Here is a 23,599-nt window from a genome sequence, read left to right on the forward strand (position 1 = left end):
TTGATTTTCCCTAGCAAATGGTATAGGGGGTCTTCTTTATCTCGGAAGGTCTTTAACATCGTTTAGTGCCTTATTTTTATTCTCAAAACGACTTATAGTGGAATGGTGATGACCAACAATACGTGCAGTTGTTACAGCGACATCCCTGCTTCTCTCATGCTGATAATCTGTCATCTTGCTGCAGTTTAGAGTTGTCGAGGACCCATTACAAGGTGTCAATCACATAACTTTAAAAACTTGGTTATTTAAAAAGTTAAAAACAATGAGGATGAAAACATCTGTTTTGCTGTTTACGGGTACAGTAGCTGCATGTGCAGATAAAAACTTATCGAGTCGATATTTATTGATTAAACTCAGGTGATACTTAAATAATGTTTTTAAAAAGTAGTTCCATTTTACCAAATTATATCACAAAAAAATAAAAAGTGTTTTTTTAATTCCAATTTCAATTTGGTGTTGCAATACATCTTTCCATGTGTATATATGTCACATTATCGCTAGCCAAGGGTTACGATCCTCTCCCGCTCTCTTCACCCTTGGCGGATTGAGATAATATTTCGGAGACACAAGGTAAGGATTTTTATTTGTTGCAGTAGAAACTCGCTGCATCCAATCCAAAAGCGGCTATAACATGACCACGTGTAAATGTAGAAAGTGTTGGTAAACAATTGCCACGTGTTTATTGTGCAACAAGTCTTTACATCACTAAACATACGACTATATTTAGTGACAACTTGAATGTTTTTATTCAACTAATAGAAATTCCTGTGTGTGTTTCATGCACAAATGCATGAATGCTGACGTATTTTTTCGATTCCGGCTTTACCAAGTGGGTAGAATCTAGACGCTACGTGTTTTTACCTCTAAATTGAAGAGTTCAAGTGCTACCATTGGTCAAGAATAATGTATTCGGAATGGACGTGACTTTAATCTCCCGATAGATGGCGCAACATTGACATCACAAATGTTGGCTCAATCTGCCAAGGGTGAGGAGTAGATCGTAACCCTTGGCTAGCGCAGATGATATGTCAGCCCAGCAGGTTTTATTTGACCTTGACCTCCTATTCAAGGTGCATTGCTCAGTGTAATCTTTTTGTGTTTTGGTCTGTTTTTTTAAAACTACAAGCAACTACAAGGTCAACTATATTTGTGGAATGAAAGAATTGTAAGCTGTGCATGTCTGTGGCATCATTCATCTTACCTTGACCTCATTTTCAAATGGTTCATTGCTCAATGTTTATTTTTTTTATTAATGTTAAGTTTATGTGACAGTTTATATTTAGGACTATCAACATAATATCAATGATTAGTAAAGAAGGCGAGACATTTCAGCGTGAATACTCTTGTTTTATTTAGTTCTTGATCTTTATTTTATTTAATATGTATTTTATTATAAAAAGAAAAGAAAATTGTCAGGTATGATAATAAGTATCCTGTTTTAATAGAATGTCCGCATGAGTGCAAAATTTTCTTCAATAAGCGAGATGTTTTCTTTACATGGTTTAAATATATAGCCGAAGATAACCATTGTATATATGTATACAACGGCTTCTGGTTTCAGATAGATTAATTTAGGTTTGATTTTAATTATATATTATTTCATATATACTTGATGAATTTTTTTTCTACAAATATATAGGCAAAATGATATTTTTACAAATTTCTTTAAACTTATTTGTTGTATCATACAGTTATTGTGTTTTATGAATTAAGGAAGCTGGCTTGTCATTTTAAGATTTTTTGTCAGATTTTCGGAATTCTCTGGTTTTATCCATTTGAATGCCTTGAAAAAATTTGCCCGGTGACCCCCATTTTTCTTTTTGTAAATCTTTTACATATATAATGATAAGCCATCTGTAAAAGTCTTATAAAATTTTAATTAGTTTTTAACAGTTCTTCAGAACTTCAACTTGTCAATGATAAAGCTATGAAAAGTCCAGAGAGAATATTTTCCTGCCAAAATTTCAATGGCTGATATCTCGAAAACAAGCACGGTGACCTGTATATTTTTTTTTTTGCTCTTTGGATTCCTTTATTAATCCCCTATCTATATAAACCAGTGTTTTGAAAAGTTAATTACTTTGAAACTGAGAAGCGAACTCCCTTAATATTTACTAAATAAATTATATTACATTATTAGCTTAACTGTTTCTTTTCTTTCCCTGACACTGGACCTGCTGCTTTATGTATGTGAAAAGTATCTAGTACGTTATTTCTCCAACTGACAGTTGTAAACTAACAAATCGCCAGTAATTTCGGTTTCCATTTTTAAGTTGAATGAATACAAGAATGCATATTTAAAAATACCAGCAAATAAAAAAAAAATAAACATTTGATTAGCATTATGAAGTAATACATTTATTCCTAAGCATCAAACCTTTCAAACTTTTGTTCGTAAGTGCTGTACTGATTCCACATATATAATACCTTCTTGTGCTAAGACTATTTACCTTATGGTACTTCATTTAAAGATAATGATATGTGGAATGATTGCCAAACTTTCTAACAGCAGGAACAGACTCATCGACCCAGCAGATGTCTAGGAAACCTGAAACGACTAATTTCTTTGATACCTCATCAATTTCATAAATGCTAGTTAGTTGCATTGGGAATGTTTCGAGAACAACATCAGTTTGATCAAAAACCGGTCGCACTTGTTTATAGTAATCGCTATTTACAAACAATGCGTTAAACAAATCTTTGGCATCATTTGAGGTATGGGAAAATCACTTATTTATTGTCAAAAACATACAAAGAATCCCTATATCATTTGCCATTCAAACTCTCTCCTTTCTGTCAAAATATACGCTAAGCCTGTTCTGTCGAGAAACTACCTATTCATAACGGATCTGATACATTTGTGATTTGTTAACAAACATGGAATGATGTAAATAGACATACATGTTTATGTTTAACAAAATTCAATATCATTTGGATAACCCTACCTGATCTTCCAACGCGTGCCCCTGCCCGTAAAAATTTCAACTACAAAGCTAATATCATCACGTCACAACAATGTCCAATTACGCGTTTTCCCGAATGATTCTAACTCAACAAAGGTCAAGCAATCACTACGCAGGAATAGTAATTCATACTTATGATTCTTATCAGGTAGTATTTTGTTCAATGCTTTAGTTAATTGTATTGGATGAAGAGTTCAAAATCATTGTTTATCCCCAATTAGTGTTTATTATTCCTTGATAATAACATTAGAGAATCTGTTTACACTGCACCAGGTAAATATGAAAATAAAACATTATGATTGTAATGCATCTGATGCGCTTTTAATGATACACCTTCATCAGAAAGCCCAAAGCAAACATTTTGAAAGCCAATGATGTACGTGTGCGAACCGAAACATCTGAAGAGTTACAAGACTGAAATGGAACGGTTTCCTATTTTGTCGTATTATTTTTGTCTAGGGTGCTTGATGTCTTAACATCCGGAAATTGAAAAAACTGTAGCTTATATGCCAGATGTTAATAGATATTGCATTTTTTTCGTAGGTTTGTTACAATTATTTTCAACTTAAGGTGGGATTGGGCTTGGTATAAAAAATCCTTTTAAACTGTCAATACAAGCATCAAGTACTCGTATGAAACAGTCTATATCATAATATAATGTTTAAATAAAAAATCAACACACATTTTTTGTATTGGACTCCGTCGGCGGGGATTTCGATATATTTTTCATTGAGGTAATATCGATGTCTAATAACAAAAGAAATTTTGAAGATAGATGTCGAGTTTATAGACCGGAAGCCTTTTATTTAATTTGTATCTGTGACCTTATATTTGCGGAAAGATATATCTAAATTCTCTTTTTGGTGTAAAATGCAAATTAACTTGTGAAATATAAATACTAATTTGCCAGACTATCATACCAATAGAACTTTGTTTCTAAATTTTAGGTACATAAATGAAACATTTAAACATGAGGGAAGTGTTTTAATAAGTCACAAATGTCTGTGTTTTTATATCTTTAACTAAAGTTTTCATTTGGAAATATAGATATACGTTCATATCTACTCAGATTTTTATCATTGAAAAAGTGATATAAGAGACATTTGCTTCACTTAGAATTCTTAAATAAGCTAGTATTGAAGTGCTTTTAAATACACCTTTTCGCTATTACTATTGTAAATTGGAATGTGTAAAATAAGACCTGAATCATATCTCACAGCCTCTCTGTGGCAGCCTTTATTTTATTTTTGATCTTTTGGAGGTCTCTGTGTGTAATTTCTAGTTTGCATATGAAAAATGGATAACATCGATGTGAAGTTAGATTATGAATACTCCTTAACGTGTAGGTTATTGTCTATTTGATTAAGAAAAATAACAAACAAATACATATTTCATTCATTAAGGTGGTACCTAACACTACAGGGAGATAACTCTGTAAAATCAGCTAAACGTTTTAATTACGTTGTGTTGTAAAGGGAATATTAAGCTTCTCAATGATCAAAATTGGTGTGTGTCAAGCTGCTATATAACCAGTGTAATTTTTCTGATAAAACGGTTGGTTCAAAATTTTTGATTTTTTTATATTTTTGTTAAAGGGTTAAAGTAAATAATTTGACAAAATTTTATGAAAATTAAACGAGCCAAATTAATTTTAGTGGGTGTGTTGGGTACCACCTTAAATCAATTACAAGGTTTAGTTTTATGCATGTTGCATCTATATAGTAAACACGATAGCCATTTGCCAAGTTCCTAGTAAACACCATGGTTATCCTTATTCTATGTTTCTTTATCTACATTCTTCGTACGGTATTTTCTTACCATTTTGCAATTCAATGCACAATTTGAAACAAGAAAGATATAGGACAATACACAATATGTTTATTGAGAATTATCGATGAACAATACTACTCTTTAAAGAATGATACACATGTATCAAATTGACTGTTTCGTTCTATGCAAGTTTTCTTTACATTAGCTTCCTTATCATCATGGTTGCCTTGATTTTATTATGAGTTTGCCATCTTAGTTTATTTTTTTTCATGTTGGCGTTTAGTTCTGAATAACCACACGCCCAATACCACCAGGCGCCACAAACGGATGCACAGTTACTGCTGTATGTATCATTATCACGATCCTTTGTACTGAATTTCATACCGTTGTTCCTCTTCATTGCATCCCCTAAACAAAAACCAGATACTTTAAAACTCCTTATCTCACAATGTTTTAATATTTTATTGAAAGACTAAGTGTTGAGTTATCGTTACACAATATTTCACAGTATCATTATCGTAAAAATTGCTAAAGCATTAATTCTATAATTTTTCAACATGAATAGAATATGCTTTATTGAGGTAGAACTGGCCATGCAAAAACGATGGATTGATAACCTTTTGTCTCTTCTCTAAAGTAGGAAACTAGAAATTGTCAAACCTGTACTACATGTAAAACGACAGGCTTGTAAGGCGGAATTATCAAATGATATTTCTGAAAATGTATTACTAATGACAGTATTGTTCGTGATTTTTTTTAGAGAAACATGAGAAAGGACGTATGATACCAACGACAGAGTCCAATATTCGATCACAGACTCATAACGCAATGACAAAAAAAAAACCGACATACAGACAAATACTACATAGAAATTGATAATGTTCTCATAAGCTTCGCAGGATGACAACCAAAATTTTTTAAACAAACAATAAAACAATATACCAAAGTTTCAGCAAACCTGGTGAACGCAAAACTAGAACGCACCTTGGAAGCATGAAATTCATAAAGTGTTATTTTGTTGATTTCTGCGTGAAAACGTCTTATCGATAGCATTTGTCCAACTACTTGGTGGGGTCAACAAGGTTAGTTTGTCTAGTATAGCTGACTATGCGGTATGGGCTTTGCTCATTGTTGAAGGCCGTACGGTGACATAAACTGTAGATGTCAATGTATGTGTCATTTTGGTCTCTTGTGGACAGTTGTCTCATTGGCAAACATACCACATCTTCTTCTTTATATATACTAACAATATAACAAGTTTTTTTTCAAAAGCAGAGATTTTCTAGAAATACTGTTTAGGAGTCGTATAAAGAACAGCTCAGACGACAACACCTTTTATCGACATACTATTTTTTTAAATTAACTATTTTAACAACGTCCTTATATCATGTGTATATTATAGGGTTATTGCATGAATATTGGGGAATATTGTCCCGAGTAGAATTTTATATTGCACGAGCTTGCGAGTGCAATATATGTTCTACGAGGGACAATATTCCCCAATATTCATGCAATAACCCTTTTATTGTATAGCAATATAATATTTGAAAGTAAAAATTGGCTTAAACTAAGATCTAAACGTTGATGACGTCATGAATTTTGAAGATTTATTGCACTAGTGCAATATTAGAATTTATTGCACGCTAACTTTTGGTTACGTTCTGTGGGAAATATTATATTGCTATACAATAAAATGAATTTTAAGGAGAGATTATATGTTCATATTGTATATATACCCGTTCTTTAATCATTCGAACAAAAGACGAATCAGTTTACCCGAATAATTTCATAGTTACGAATGTTTGGTACTCTGTTTCAAACTAACACGCTTTTTAAAAGAATGTTATAAATTGATAGTATATAAATAATAAAATTGATAGTGCAGAAAAAAATTACAGTTGCGTGTCCTTGTTTTCATAATAAGACATTGGAAATTTGGCAGGACATTATTCGCTCTAGAATTTTAATACGTTTAACACTCACTGTGCTTAAACAGCTGTGGGTAACTTAAGTTACCCACAGCCCAAGATGGCGGACTATTAACTTGTTGATATTCAATTGATACAAAATCTACCTTTTGCAACGTCTTTCATGCAGAATGTAAATATTTATAGGATTCTTGAATAGAGAAATCACTAACAATTACCATAAGTTTGTTAATTTAGAGTTCACTAAAGCGCAAGGCTAACTTTAAAAAAAAGCATAAGACGTCCGTAACTTTTTGATCGAAACTAAGCAGACTGTCCATAACTTTATTTTTTTTAAATGTGGGTAACTTTTGATTTAAAATTGTAAGAGTTATAAATTCAGCAATTAAAGGACAATTAACACCATAAAACCCCTTATTTGTAACCTACACGGCCGTTTATACCGCTCATTCGATTTTATTTACGCATCATACTTACACAACGGAAGTTTTATGTGGAGTTTGTGGTACTCGATCCTGGTTATGGTTTGAACCTTTATTAACTAATGTATGTCTTATCGACGTTTTTCGTTTCGGACTATGGCTTTGTCATACTCTTTAAATTTATTAGTTTAATTATCTGTTTGCGGTTAACTTTCACCTCTGTTTCTTTTTTATATGTATTTTGATGAATACTCTTTGACGCGGCTCGGTATTTATACATCCCCCCAGTTAGTTTATAGTGTTATGGGTTTTTGAATATGTTTCGTAGTATGTTTTATTTTTTTTCTCTTTGTATGTTATCAGGGATTGTTATACTATTAAATAGCCCTGTTGTCTTGGTTATTTATATATGCATATATTATTTCGATAATTGTTAAACTATGGTGACTGCTCTATTCCTTTTAATGACACTGACTTTTACCTATTGTGTCTTTGAGTTTTGTTCAATTTTATGAAATTTATGCAACTTGCATACAAGTGAAACATGCAGCTAGATGTAGAACTAGGTTTATCCATTTTTACAAAATATCCTTTCTTCAAGTTTTCTCATTTACTGCAAATATTTAAAGTTCGAGCATCGAATGCAACAGGCCACTAAATTCTAATCGAATCGTAATGTCATTAGACTTAAAAATTAAGTGATTTTTCCTTTAAAATTAATTTGATACTAGCACTTTTTTCTGTAGAACACTATAAACAAAATGACAAACATTTTATAGAATCATTTAAAAAAGGCTTGATAAACTATTTAAAAATTTATTATGAGAATAAATATTTGGAAAGCAAGAACAATATATATTAGCACTACACATAAATCATATAAATGAAACCAGAGGATTCCGAATTTCTGACACAAATGCAAAATGGAGAGAAGCGAACATCCTTGATAATTCTGTTTTTGTCTGACTTCTCATTCTACTCTTCTAGTAGTTCTAAAATATGAACATTTAAATTTAAAACGCATTTATCAAGTCATGTATGTTACGACGTTACAAACAAACTTACCTGCAGTTCCACTATATCCCTCACTGGTGTGCTTGTACTGCGAACTCTCGCCACCGACACTAAATGTCTTGTATACAGCATACATCATCTTGTTGTTAGTGTCCGTTAGATCTACTCTCAGTTCATATTTACCATTAGTCGTAAGAATATTCAAATATTTGTTACCTGTAAGGAACGTTTTATTCGTGTAATTTTGAATTATGAGTTAATAAACGATTAATTGATTGAGTGATTTCATAGCAGCTTGATTGGTTTTTAACGATTGTTATATTCGTGACGATAAGTTTTTATTAGCGGAGGAAGCCCATTGAAAACTACTGACCATCGGTAGAAAACTCACTCTCCTTGTCTTTGATGATTTGAATCGAGTGCACCTGAGGTAATAGATGTGGTATAAGTGGAAAATATTAATAAATTTGAAAAATGCTATAATTTAAAATTTGATTACCAATCATGTCATTCTTTTCCCAAGAATCAGGTAAAAAAAAAGTTTAATTCAAGAAATGTTTCGTTCCTCGGAGGTGTACATCCAAAAGTATAGCTTTCATTTTGGAACAAGAAAGATCGAACATGAATCGTGAGAGGAATTTAAAACCTAGAAATATGACTGCTTGTCGACTTTTTGTCAATTTTAACAAAAAGTACAAAGTCGACAAAAATACAGAACTCCGAGGACAACTCAAAACAGAAAGTCCCTGACCAAATGGCAAAATCAAAAGCTCAAAAACATTAAACGGATGGATAATCCTCATATTCCTGACTTGGTATAGGTCTTTTCTTGTGTAGAAAACGGTGGATTAAACCTTGTTTGATAGCAAGTTAAATATTTATCAAAGGTAATTTAATACTCCATTTGTATGACAGACGCATCGGATTCCATTATATTGAATACGATGTGTGAACAAAACAAGCAGACATAAAAGTTAAACATTAAACTAGAGGCTTTAAAGAGCCTGTGTCGCTCACCTTGGTCTATGTGCATATCATAAACGAATAAAAATTTACAAAATTTATGAAAATTGTTTAAAATTGACTATGAAGGGCAATAACTCCTTAAAGGTCAACTGACCATTTTGATCATGTTGACTTATTTGTAGGTCTTACTTTGCTGCACATTATTGCTGTTTACAGTTTATCTATATATATAATAACCAAAAGCTGCAAAACTTTCTGAAAATTACCAAGTCTGGGGCAGCAACCCAACAACGGGATGCCTGATTGGTCTGAAATTTTCAGGGCAGATAGACTTTGACCTAACGAACAAATTAATCTTCTTCAAATTTGCTTTAAATGTTTGGTTTCTGAGATTTTAGCCAAAAACTGCATTTTACCCTATGTACTATTTTTAGCCATGTCGGCCATCTTGGTTCAAAGGCAGGGTCATCAGACAATTTTTAAAACTACATACCCTAATGATGATTGTGGACCAGTTTGGTTAAATTTGTCTCAGTAATTTCAGAGAAGAAGATTTTTGTACAAGATAACAAAAAGTTACAAAAAATTGACTATAAAGGGCAATAACTCCTTAAGGGGTCAACTGACCATTTTAGTCATGTTCACTTATTTGTAGATCTTACTTTGCTGAACATTATTGCTTTTTACAGTTTACCTCTATCTATAATAATATTCAAGATAATAATCAAAAACGGCAAAATTTCCATAAAATTACCAATTCTGGGGCAGCAACCCAACAACGGGTTGTGTGATTCATCTGAAAATTTGACCTGATGAACAATTTTACCTAAGTCAGATTTGCTCTAAATGCTTTGGTTTCAGAGATATAAGCCAAAAACTGCATTTTACCCCTATGTTCTATTTTTAGCCATGGCGGCCATCTTGGTTGGTTGGCCGGGTCACCAAAAACATTTTTTAAACTACATATCCCAATGATGATTGTGGCCAAGTTTAGTTAAATTTGGCCCAGTTGTTTCAAAGACGATTTTTGAAAAAGTTAACGACGGACGCAGGACCAGGTGAGCTAAAAAGTGGTACAGCAGTCAACATTTTGTTATAATCTTAGTCATTATAAAAACAAACAAATATGTTACAAAGAAGAACAAACATGCATATAGACGCTTAACGCCCATTAGCAAAAATTAAAGACAAGAATATAAAAATTAACCATAGCCCAATAACACAATGACATGATGTATAAGTACAGAGCAACGTTATATGTATCAAAGAAACACAAAAAGACATATAGATAAAGCACAAAAGGGCATAAAGACAAAACACAATTTGCAAAAAATGAAAGATAAGAAAATGAAAAAAATATAATAGAACAATAACACAATGACAGGATGTACAAAAACAGAGTCAAGTCAAATGAATGTCACCAAAACATATTAAACAGTAAAAGCAATATTCAAAAAGACAAATAAAGGAATACTTTTACGCGTTATGAAGATGATAAACAACGCCAGTACCCAGAATCAATACCTCAAGACCATCGTGTAATAATTGTGAAGTTGATACGGAATTGTTCGGTAGATGTAGTTCACTAGAATGGAAGTAAAATCATAATTTCAGTTGATATAAATGTAAAGGCATCATTTTGGAAAAGTATCATTCTACAAAAATCTTCTAAAACTGTTTGAAGACTTGCTTTTTTGTGGACCCGCATTAAAAGTGTCCAATAAGCCAGTGGTTGTTTAATCACATTAAATAATAATGGTTTACTTTTTCTAATAGTGCCTTGGATTAAGAGATTTCTAATTGGCACTCATACCACATCTTCTTATATCTATGATACTGTCAATCAAATCTCTATCAGTGCACAAATAAACTCATCATATATACCAGGATTTAAATTTCGTATTTACACCAGACGCGCGTTTCGTCAGTGACACTTGAATCCCCAAAAGTTAAAAAGGCCAAATAAAGTACGAAGTTGAAGAGCAATGAGGACCAAAATTCTTAAAAGGTTTGCCGAATACAGCTAAGGTAATATATTCCTTTAGGTAGAAAAGCCTTAGTATTTAAAATAGATTATACATCAGGAATAGATCTTTGACTGTTCTTATACATCCCTTTTGCTATTAATATACGGCTTTGTGCGTTCCCGATTTAGCCTAATCAAGAAAAAGCGTTTTAGACGAATTGAATTAATAAAGTCCAATTTTCCTAACAGAACGATAACAGGAATGAATCAAATAAGTCAGGTCATGACAATAACTAACTAAATGTTACCAACCTAGCCAATATTCCTTCTTTGGATCACCAAAGCCTTCCTTATAATCGACCCAAATTCTGTCAAAATTTGTTGTTCCGTCTATTCTTCTTTGAATTACCTACAATAATGAGCAGAACTTTAAATAGCTGACGTAATGCTCTTCAACTTTGTACTTGTTTGGCTTTATAAATATTTTGATATGAGCGTCACTGATGAGTCTTATGTAGACAAAACGCGCGTCTGGCGTACTAAATTATAATCCTGGTACCTTTGATAACTATTTACACCACTGGGTCGATGCCACTGCTGGTGGACGTTTCGTCCCCGAGGATATTACCAGCCCAGTAGTCAACACTTCGGTGTTGACATGAATATCAATAATTTGGTCATTTTAATAAACTTCCTGTTTACAAAAGTTTGAATTTTTCGAAAAACTAAGGATTTTCTTATCCCAGGCATAGATTACCTTAGCCGTATTTGGCACAACTTTTTAGAATTTTGGATCCTCAATGCTCTTCAACTTTGTACTTGTTTGGCTTAATAAATATTTTGATATGAGCGTCACTGATGATTCTTATGTAGACGAAACGCGCGTCTGGCGTAGTAAATTATAATCCTGGTACCTTTGATAACTATTTCCCTTCCACGGCAGATTTAACAAAATATTGATATATTGTGAATTATTGTTAACATAAATCATATTTATAAATTCAATGTTCATTAATAAATCGCGTATGATTCAGAGTTAGCAATTTCTAATGTCTTATTAAACATAAAACATTGAAAATACTTGTTTATAATTGACACAATGGTCCCGAACGGGTGATAACTAATTTTAAATGGTCGATCGTTATTATTACGCATTTCTTCTAAATGGCACTCTTTACACAATTGTTGCGTTTTGTATATGTTAGCAAAGTTGTCCTGTTTGAGCAAGAGCTTATTTTACATTAAATTTTAATGTTATAACAATAAAACATACGGTCCATCCTCCTCCGTTAGTAGACATATCACAGTAAGCCTGGATCCCATTAAATCCATCTGGATATATAGTATATACTCCACTTAGTTGTGTTGGATTCCGTCTTATTTGGCTGCAGTCTTTGTCTTTTAGGGGTGCATAAGTATCTGGAAATACAAATCTTTTACTGCTTATTGCTTTGCATTATGTATTAATATTGAACACAAACACGTTTTTACTATTCAAACAGTTTGTTTAACCTAGTATACTATTATTATAGAGTTAGGTGATTTGCATGAACTGATTTATTTTAAATTTGCATTGCTTGTTTGTTGTTTAGGGGTAAACAATACAGTTACTAGGGAAGTGATAACGATTCTAAAGTTTACTGTATATATAATAGTCGTCAAACTGAAATATCGAGAAAATAATAAGTTTTCGGCTCATTATAACTCCGGTCTTAAAACACGAACCCCTGTTTCTAAAAATAAAATTTGTTTGAATTTTTTTGAAGATTATGTGTATCTATTTTTATACGTAAATAAATTATATTTTTTTCTAATTCATGTAATTTGACAAATAAACAGCAACAATTGGCAGTTTTTCTCTAAATTCTGAACATTTTATGAAATTGAGTTTATATCAAAAAATTGTAACACACATTTCAGCACATGGGTGCGTTCAATATCACAGCTGCTACATCATTTTGTACATAGTGCCACGAAGATTATACCTATTGAACGTATAGCTAGCCTAGCCGCTGAATAAATCTACATAGAATAAAAAATCATGTTATCTAATATAGCGTCGGATAGGTTATTATTTACAACATCATTTGGATAGCCTAGCTACGTAGAATATCGGTCAATATAGATAGACATCTAAGACATAGCGGCTATACAACCTGCTTCGATATTGAACGCAACTCTTGTCAAATGCAAATATAAGTCGATTGCATTTCAAATAGGAATACAAGTGATTTTCATGTCAAACATTGTTAAGTGAAAATACGAGTGAAGTGCATGTTAAATGGGAAAACGATCTAATAAAATGTCTATGGATATACATTTGAATTGTATGTCTAATCTACATGTGAGAAAACACGTGCATTGCATGTCAAACGAAAAAGCAAGTAAATTGCATGTCAAATGACAGTTAGACTTTATTTCTTGTCCAATGGGATTATTTCAAAATATAATACACTTCAATTAAAATTAAAATTATAATACAATTACTTTGATGTCAACTTTAAATATAAGATACTCTATTGTCGATTAATAATACACCGTACTTTCATGTCGAATGTACATGCTTGTTACTTTTATGTAAAATGACAATACAGAAAACTATATTAGTGATTGAGTGTATATGCTTCTTTCTATCAGATGAAAATATTTCTTACTTTCTTAGAATTGGAACACAAATTATTGTCTTGTCACATGAAAAAATACACGCAGCCTACAAAATAAACATCCGATTTCTATTGAAATGACTGTTAGATCCTGAAATTATGGATGGTGAATATATAGCTAGGTCTGCGTTATACATTACTTTTCATTTAAGAATAGAAAATCAAAATAGGAAAACATATTTCAAGAAATATCTTACCATTTAATTTTTCCATAAGATTTATTTTCCATTCTTCCTGTTTCTTCATGTGAGTTTGCACGTTTACACTACTTTTCATGAAGTCCTTTTTGAACTCTTGTGATAAATTGGCAAATTGGGATTTGAGGTCAGTAGCAAGATCGTTTATCGTTTCCCTGTTAGCATCTTGTGATTTTTGCAACTTGGACAAATAATCGGATAACATCACTAGTTTCAAGCGTTCATGTCCTTCTTGAAACCCTCTAAGCAATTCGGTTATTTTTGAATTTAAGACAGATTCACTTTCACTTAAATTTTTGTTAACATCAGATATTTCAAGCTGCAACTCCTCTTGTTTTGCTTCAAGGTTTTTAACAATATGCGATATCTTTTTGTCATATTCTGTCTTTGTCGTATTAATTTCTGATGAGTAATCCTGTACCATAGAGACCTTTAAATCTTCTTGCTCATTTTTAACCATCCTATGAATATTCTCAGAAAAAGTTGACTCGATGTCATCCTGGATGTACGTTTTTAACTCTTTATTCATTGAGGTAATATCCAGTTCTGCTATATGTGGTGCATTAAGTTTATTAGAAACCAGTGGCAACCTAACCTCCTGACATTTCGCACTGAAGTTCGAACACGGTTTACCATTAACAAGGACAGACATCAGTAAACATGTTTGTAAAATGAATGATATTATTTTTCCAATAGAATTCATTGTGAACACGTTTTCCCTTTTCTTAATGTATCGTATATTTTGTAACAGTCCACATACGATTATGTTTCTCTCAAGATTTTGAACAAATGTGCAATTTATCTAATTTGTAAACCGATATACTAACAAAGTAATATTCTCATATCGTCAACTGGTGACAAACAATACAGCTTATCTTTTTATATAACCACTTAAAAAAAAATATATGCAATAAGAGAATAATATCAGTATATTTATCATGTTTTGTAACTAATGGTACTGATCGTACGAAGACACGGATTAATTGCTTATTTAAACTAAATTGGTTTATCAGATAACAATAAATAAGTTTTATCTTGTCATTATTTGTCAAGCTAAACGAAATGAAAACTAAAAATGTCGAACTCCTATGAAATTCAAAATGGAGGTCCTTACATAATTGGCAAAACCAAAAATTCAAACACATCAGGTCCAGGTACACAGTTATTGTTCTTTGATTTTCGTTCTCTTGTCTACAAATATAGTCCCTATTGTGGATAGTGTTACTTGCATTTTGTATACCCTTTGCAAATTGATCTCTTTATGTTTTATGCCACAAATAGCAGCAAATAGATGAATGAAAATACTCAGTAACAAATATGGGTCATGAACTTAAAAGTTAAATAGTGATTTGGTCCAGCTAAAAAGGATGAAAACTTGTATTTGGGAAGCTGTCAAAAGAATTCAGAACCTAACATAAGATTGTCCATATCTTGGGATGAAGCCGAGGACGTTTTTCGATAACTTAGATATAATTTGTCCTAAAAGTAGTACACCACATTGTAAAAGTTTTCTTTTGAAAACGAAGGTGGGATTGATTTTTTAATTTCCATTCATTGTTGAAAGAGTGAAATAGCTGTGTTCAAGGGTCATTAGAAAAATGGATAACATCTCTCATATTCTTGACTTTGTATAGGCTGTTTTGTATATAAAAAATGTGGATAAAATCTTGTTTTTTTGTGTGGTTTTTTAACACTTGAATATTAATTGATTGCAATTAAACTGTTAACAATGACCTTAACTTGTTTTATAGAAAGCAATAAACGTGTTCCTTGTGATTTAACATCACTCAATCTTGTCCAGTCAGAAAGCACAAACATTGAGAGAAAAACAACATACTTATTTAACACAGCATACTAGTTCCTGTATCCAACTTTCAAAATATAAATATTTTTGTGTAATTTTGGTATGTAGATGAATTACTGGTGATCATTGCAAAATACTTTTCGACACGTTATATTGAATTATAAAAGAAAATGCATGACATCTGAAAAGGAAGGTACATATTTCTGTTTTTCCGACTCTGAATACTTGTTTAGATACACCAAAAAGTACCGGAAGTAGTTCTCTCGTATATACAATTAAAGGTATGCTTGATGTTTGCGGTGCAAGATTCAATATAGTGTTGCTTTGACATGAAATGATTGTCTTTTTAACTTAATACAAGTGAGTTATTTAACTTAGTAAGAAATGGACCATTAATTAGTGATGTACATGTACTTCCTTGTCGCAAACTTATGAATTTTTGATACGGGTGATTTTCCCCAAATGTCACATGGACTGGTTTTGCAACTAATATTGTTATGTTTTGCTTGTCTGCAGTCACTTGCGACGAAACAATTCAGTTTTCTGCATACTACGTTAGTTTGATATGATATACATGGAATAGATTAATGATCTTTAAGAATTTTCATTATTGATTGATTGTTGGTTGCTTCACGGCCATGTATTTGCTTTACCATTAGTACATATATAAGATAAGTAGTAACGGGTACGACCCTGTTTTTATTCTATATATATTTCTAATGTACATCAACAGTATAAAGTTCAAGAAAACACCCCTTTTTTAGCACCCACATATTACTATTTTCCTATCGTTTACTTTTAAAAAACTAGCTGCAAAAGAGTAGCTCTAATAACCTTTGAACTACGGTTCAGTAGCTACTTCTTACCCAGATGCAACCATTTATTATTATTGACATCTGCATATTACTGATATATTGATAATGACAAATTGTATCTGCAGACGTAATTCATATCATGATTTATCATGCAAAAGTCATAAATCTTAATAAAAAATGTTTGTAGAAGGCTTCCTAGGGGAGGGAAGATGTCTTATTTGTAATGAGATGTAAGGAGTAGTATAGTAACTGTTAATTATTTCAAGTTTGATATACATATATAATGAGGGCAAACAAGTTGGAGAATCTATCTACTTACCTTTTTGGTTATTAATATGTATATACAACTTATTTGATTTTGTATTATTTAAAAGATAAGAATACATCCACTGTGTGAATGTATCATGATCAGGTATTCATGTATGATGACAGTTGAAATAGGGTAATGGCCTATAATCCATTATTCACCACGGAGAATTCCTGAAATCAACTTTTGCTTCTTCAAATAGTACCTAATTACCCTAATTCTTTTTTTCTAATGCAAATTCTAAAGATATGCTGATATCAAAACGTATTCCTTCATAAGTGTGTGCTTAATTGTGACTTTTGGTCGGTTGCCATGTTAAACCAGTCATAAAAAGTATTTTGTTTTTTTCTAATATTGCCGGTGTTCCCACACATATTATTCAAATGTAATACAATACAGACATTAATTAAGCTTTTCAGTATAAAGAAATGATTAACTTCCGTATTTATTTTGATTTTGTTGTAAAATATTCAATCACAAAGGTGTTATGTTTATTTTCCCTTTATATCAATCGAAAAATTAGCCTATTGACACCCATTATCAGAGGCAAAACATATTTTGGTTGCGTGTGACTCCTTTTTATTGTATCGTTAATATTCAGCAAGGTCGTTTGCCATTACGGCTACATTACTGACCATTTATTTTACCATAATTTAAAGTATTAAGTTATTATTAGCCTATATAATCATATAATATAACTAAATAGTTATATTTTGTTTTGGTCCAAAAATTAATTTGATATGAGTTCAATTGATAAGCGTGATGTAGCATTAAGGCGCCCATCAGCCCTGTTAAAACTGTGGTCCTCTTGATGAGTATTTACACTGTTTGGCAATATTTTATTTTGTGATCAACAATATCTATCCAACTGGTTCAGAAATGCAAAAAAATGGTAAGAGCAATAACTAATTTAAGGAGTCGACTACCAATCAACTTCAAAACAGCTTTGTTTTTTTCATAATCGAGCTCATCCAAAAAAGTGTATGATATCGACAGAGATCAATGAAGAAACGTTTAAAGAAGATACTTTAGTATATAAAATGATTCATTGATTGCTCCAAGTTGAGTGCAAAATTGAACAATACAAGACAGGTCAACTGAGTTGCAGGACTGGAAGTTTGGACGGTCATGTGGGAAAATGGTGTACATATCGTTCGATAGTGATCAACATTCGACCTTGCAAAATGACTGCAACGAACCGACATATACGTTTTGCATTTTACAAGGATTATGCAATGTGATCGACACGTGTTACACACTCTGGAGGATGCATCGATTATACGTCTCTGTTGGATAAAAAGTAAAATCACAAAAATACTGAACTCAGAGGAGAATCCAATCGGAAAGTCCATAATCACATGGCAATATCAAATGACAAAACACATCAAAAAACGAATGGACAAGAACTGTCCATTGGATATATACATATCGAACACAACCACAAAGACAACAATCTTTAGCAATGTTTTCATATCGAATGTGAGAAGTTCAAGGATGACCAATTTTAAGACCGAGTCAATACGTCGAGTTTGAATTAAAGGAGTATCACGCTAAACTTTAATAAAATACTTATCCAACGCGCGATACATCAACACATATGTAGATCAATGCAAATTAAAAAAAATCAACAAAAGAAAGGTGTATGCAAAGGATGTGCAGACTTGTAAACCGTCTTTAACTTAATCTATTGTAAACATTGTTAATGTAACCCGGATTTGTTTTATCTCAATCGATAGATGATTTTCGAACAGCAGTATACATGTACATGGTATACTACTGTTGCTTTATTTACTTATGTTAAGCGATAATACTGAACACTTAAATGTTTGCTTTTTTAAATCTTATACTAGTAGATTTTATCATTTAGAAATTATTTTGTTCGCATATGTCATTCATATGTTTCTTTGAGTTTATTTTTGAAATTTATAGCCTATAGCTATTTGATTAAAATTTGATAATTCATTAATCGAAATAATCATTCATGTTCAGTTGCAACTGTTTTATGTATAAATGTTAAACATTTCATTTCTCGATAACATTAGACTTTATGCTGTATATTCAAAGAGTATATACATTTGTGATAACATAATTATACACACTAATCCATCTTTGAAGCGTAATTTCAGTACAAATTGGTTGCCTTCACTATACTCTCAGTCTACAAACAGTTTTGATATGAAAATAAGAAGATTTGGTATGATTACTAATAAGACATCTCTCCACAAGAGACAAAATGACAAATATATTGACTTCTGTAGGTCACCGTACGGCTTTCAGCGGTGAGCAAAGCCCGTACCGCTAAGTCAGCTGTAAAAGGTCCCGAATTTAGAAAACTAACGCCTTTCTTAATTGGGGTTCGTATTGCTTATTTTTTAGTTTTCTATGTTGTGTCATGTGTACTTTTGTTTGTTTGTTTGTTTGTTTGTTTTTTTTTTATCTTTTTCATTTAAAGACATGGCGTTGTCAGTTTATTTTCGATTTATGAGTTTGACTGTCCCGCAGGTATCTTTCGCCCCTCTGTTAATATTGTTTTGTGAACAAAATAATGAACGAAAAACTAATATGTTACACAACAACAAACGACAACCACCGAGTTACAGGCTCCCAAGTTGGAACAGGTACATACAGAATTTGGCGAATTTAAACTCGTTTGAATGCATCAACCCTCCCCATACCTGGGACAGTGTAACAACAGTACAAAAAAAAAACTATACAAGTAAGTTAGATAGGGCTTAACTCATCAGATGAATACAAATAGAAATGCAGCAAACAAAAACAAAGTGTGCACGTAGGCGAGTAACTCTACATCTACACAACAGAAAGACACTACTTACATATACTGTAAACCAACTAATTTTCGCGAGCGATTTATTTTCGCAACTTTCGCGAATATGTAAAACTTGGATCTATTCTTATTCAATTACATCAAACAAAGTTGAGAATCGCGAAAATAAATGGCCGCGAAATGAGTTAGTCAGAGCTAAACGCGAAATAAAGTATCCGCGAAAATAAGTTGGTTTACAGTACTTGCATTTACTGATAGTTAGTTGACAGCTATTAAAAGCTAATGAACAATTCATGTATCTTAGACTTACATATCAATCAGTACACATCCAACATCAAATGTATTTAGCGTAAAGACGTCATACATGTCATCAATCAATGGAAATCATGCAATGCCAAAATACTGGTATAGACGGATTGCATAGCCATAAATATGTATTTGAATATACATATATTCAGTTTGATTTTAATTTACTGATAGAAAAATCAATACTTAAACCAATAACAACAATATCCAAAGATCTCAAATTTCTAATTACAGCGTTGCATAGGTAACTTTTCAGAATAAAATAATTCAAATGATCGATCAACTTACCTGAATCGTTTTCAAAGTCAATGATGTGCTATACCATTTTAAATAAGAATGCCACAGGTAAAATAAATCTACCCAACCAAATCTTTATAGAAACAAATTTAGTAATGGTTTTAAGTAATGTGTGGTATCGAAATCCATCACTGAATATTATAGCAGTAATACATACATTACGTTCATTGAATACCAAATCGTTACAAAAGGCACGTACATAGCAAGATAATTTTTTGTACATATAAATACGTTAGGACGTTAATTTTCTCGTTTGAAGTGTTTAAAATTCTAAATTCCAGGGCCTCTTATAGCTGACTATGCGTTATGGGCTTTGTTCATTGTTGTAGGCTGTACGGTGACGTAAAGTTGTTAATGTCTGTGTTATTTAGTCTCTTGTGGAGAGTTGTCTCGTTTATTATACCGCATTTTTTTACAATTAAGAAAATGCTCCTATTCAAAACAACGTTTCTTAAAGAATAACATTACATCATTGAAATTAGGAAGTAGTTAACATTCTAATTTTATTCCAAAATGAAGTAAAAAAAATCCCCAACTGGGCAGTTTCCTATCATGATTACATTGAGAAAGGTTTGCTGCTCAAAAAGAGCTATTTAAGGAGGCTCGCGGGTATAAAAAATTCAGCAAAAAATTAAACATTTGTTTTTTCATTACAAATTTTATTTATTACACTATTAGACATTACTTTATAATATGGTACAAAAATCACCCAGACAAATCGATTTGGATTGGCCACAGATGACTTTAAAAATGTTTATATCATTGAAAAAGCTCCAAATTATCTCCCTTTGGTGCAAAAAAAGTCATTTTTTTACGTTTAAATTGAAATATCTTTTTTTAACTCATCGGTGACCTATATTTTTTTATTATTGTTTTCAAACAAGCTGTACATAAACTAAATAATTGTAAAATTTAAGCGATTTCTGTAATTTAGCTCTTTTTTTATTTCGATATTACCAATATTTCACCTATTAGTTCAACAGAAAAAAAGGACATTAACAAAAATGTATGCTTCTTACGGAGGCAGATTGTGAGCTAAAATGAACGGTGACCCCATATTTTTATTTTATATTTCAATTAGGTATAAGATAAAGTTTAATCATAGAAAAAAATAGCAAAATCCTATATTAGAAAAAAAAGTTGATTTAGACCCGCGAGCCCCCTTAAGAGTCCCACGTTATGAAGTTGAAATCGTGATTTCGTAAATTGAATAAACGCCATCACGAGTTGGTTTGTCAGTATGGAATATCCGTTTCACAGATGACAAGGATGTGTTCGAATTGTCACAACTACACTCCCGTCCTCTTTCCTCCGAATGTGACTTACAAAATAAGAATTATCAAAGGGTTTGTACTAACATGAGCAATACGAATGATACTACATGTAAATCAGGATCTGCTTACAAATTCGATGCATCTGATATCACCCCGGTTTTTGGGCGGTTCGTGTTGCTCAGTCTTTGGCTTTCTATTATGCTGTGTGTGAAATGTTGTTTGTCTTGAAGTCTTTGTCCTTTCTTGTCTGATTAGTTTCTATTGAATGTCCCTTTAGAATCCTTCGCTTGTCTTTTAAATCTAGTCGAGCACTTTTTATATGTATTCCCATTAGGTTTGATTTGTTTGGTTTGATTGATGAGTATTGAAAACGAAATAACGCTATATGAATTTGATGCGTCCGGAGAGTCTATCTGGATATACACTAGAAAACCACTCAAACCATCAATTCTAAAAGACAAGGCTATTTAGCTGTTTGAATAGATGAATACCGATGTGATAAAATAAAACACTGAAAAAAATAGACAAATCTGCAAAGGGACCGATTTTGCCGGGGGGAGCTTGAACTTTTGTTTCTTACTAACTGTAAACTATTGACGAATTGGCAATATTGCATTCAATATTGGAAAGCAATATTTACGTTTAAAAAAGGTACAACTAGATCTCATTGTATGAAGTGCTTGTTTTGAAAGTCGTAATGATATTTCTAAAACACAAATTAAGCCTAATAACATCTTATGACCATATAAAATAATATACTGCATTGTTATCAATAATCTGAGTACAGCTCTTTGTAAGAACCAGGCATGGTGTGATACATGAAGATTTCAGATTTTTTTTCTTAAAAATAGCCCGGTAGAAGCAGTACCTGAAGAAAACTGCTCAAAAATAAATTGAAAATGTGAGCAGGTGCCATGGTAACGGACTCTTTTTTTTTGGTTGTTTATGTGGTAAAATCTTTCAAAAAATCAACTAAATCACTACAATTCAAAGCTGATTATAGATAGAATGAAACTTTGTTACATAAATTTTCATATATTACATTGGTATAACTTTGGTTAAGCTTCATTTTAGTAAAGATGGCAACCAAAGTTATATATATATTTTTTAATTAACCAAAAATGCATATTTTCAACTTTTCTGAATTGTGGATTTTTCTCGTGTGCTTTTCCGAAAAGTGCAATGTGCACATTTAGTTAACACTGTAGATATTAGTGTCGATAATTGCTTTATGCACAATTCCAACTTAGCAGATGTATCTACTCGTCTATCGCGGTCATTTATTATTAAAACAATGTCTTTAAAAAATCTTTTAAAAATCTTCCAAAAAATTATTTTCCCTTTGTACAGAAATCAATCAATTCATCAAAAATTTAATTCTTGGAAAAGTTATATAATTGAGTAACAAGAAAAACTAAAATCGAGAAAATTGAACTTGATCTCTATTTAGTCACAAGAAACAACATATTTGAATTAAAAAAAAAATCTTCAAGCGATTTTCATGTCAATGAACAGACACTGTTTAGCAGTCGCTGGCCTTTCAGCCCACTCGATTGCCCACTCGCCCGCCCGCCGTATAAAGCTAAATCAATAACCGATTTTTACTTAGAGAGATTTCGTCATTAAATAGTCCTGCAAAGTAACAAATAGAAACTCTGTTCTACTGTAAGAAAGACTTACCTATATATAATGTCGCAATTAACTATAAACTTAGTACAGGAATATTCATAGAGTTTTATATTCCATGTAACTTTACTGAATAGTTGTATATTCTTTAATTGTTTAAACTATATGAGCTTATCTATGGGGAAAGTTGCTTCTTTTTTGTTATGTATATATAACTTATCTATATACAAAGTTACGTGTTAAGGTAGCACAATACAAAGATTTTTCATCCCCAATCAGACATCTTTAAACTGATGTTATTCCACTCATCTTTCTTTAAACTTTATAAATGAGGTACCAAAAGAAAGAAGAAGGAGTAATCTTTCAAATTGTGATAATTCTATTATGACATAATTATTACATAATTAATTGTTATGTAATTAGTTGCCACATTGTGATGTTCATACTTGAATGAATTTAGCTTCTTTGTGATAAAAAGTAAAATCACAAAAATACT

At 31.7% G+C, this 23,599-nt stretch overlaps 1 protein-coding gene across 1 annotated transcript; it reads right to left on the reverse strand.

Moving 5' to 3' along the window:
* Positions 1-4,650: 4,650 nt before the first annotated feature.
* LOC143049818 (uncharacterized) lies at positions 4,651-14,643 on the reverse strand. Its single transcript, XM_076223550.1, has 5 exons — positions 13,890-14,643; positions 12,303-12,448; positions 11,342-11,438; positions 8,149-8,313; positions 4,651-5,141 (listed from the first exon to the last, which is right to left on the reverse strand). The coding sequence occupies exons 1-5, from the start codon at positions 14,590-14,592 to the stop codon at positions 4,930-4,932; spliced, it is 1,323 nt and encodes a 440-aa protein (XP_076079665.1). The 5' UTR covers positions 14,593-14,643; the 3' UTR covers positions 4,651-4,929.
* Between the last annotated feature and the right edge of the window lie 8,956 nt (positions 14,644-23,599).

The sequence above is a fragment of the Mytilus galloprovincialis genome, chromosome 10 (assembly GCF_965363235.1).
Source record: "Mytilus galloprovincialis chromosome 10, xbMytGall1.hap1.1, whole genome shotgun sequence".
NCBI classification, from domain to species: domain Eukaryota; kingdom Metazoa; phylum Mollusca; class Bivalvia; order Mytilida; family Mytilidae; genus Mytilus; species Mytilus galloprovincialis.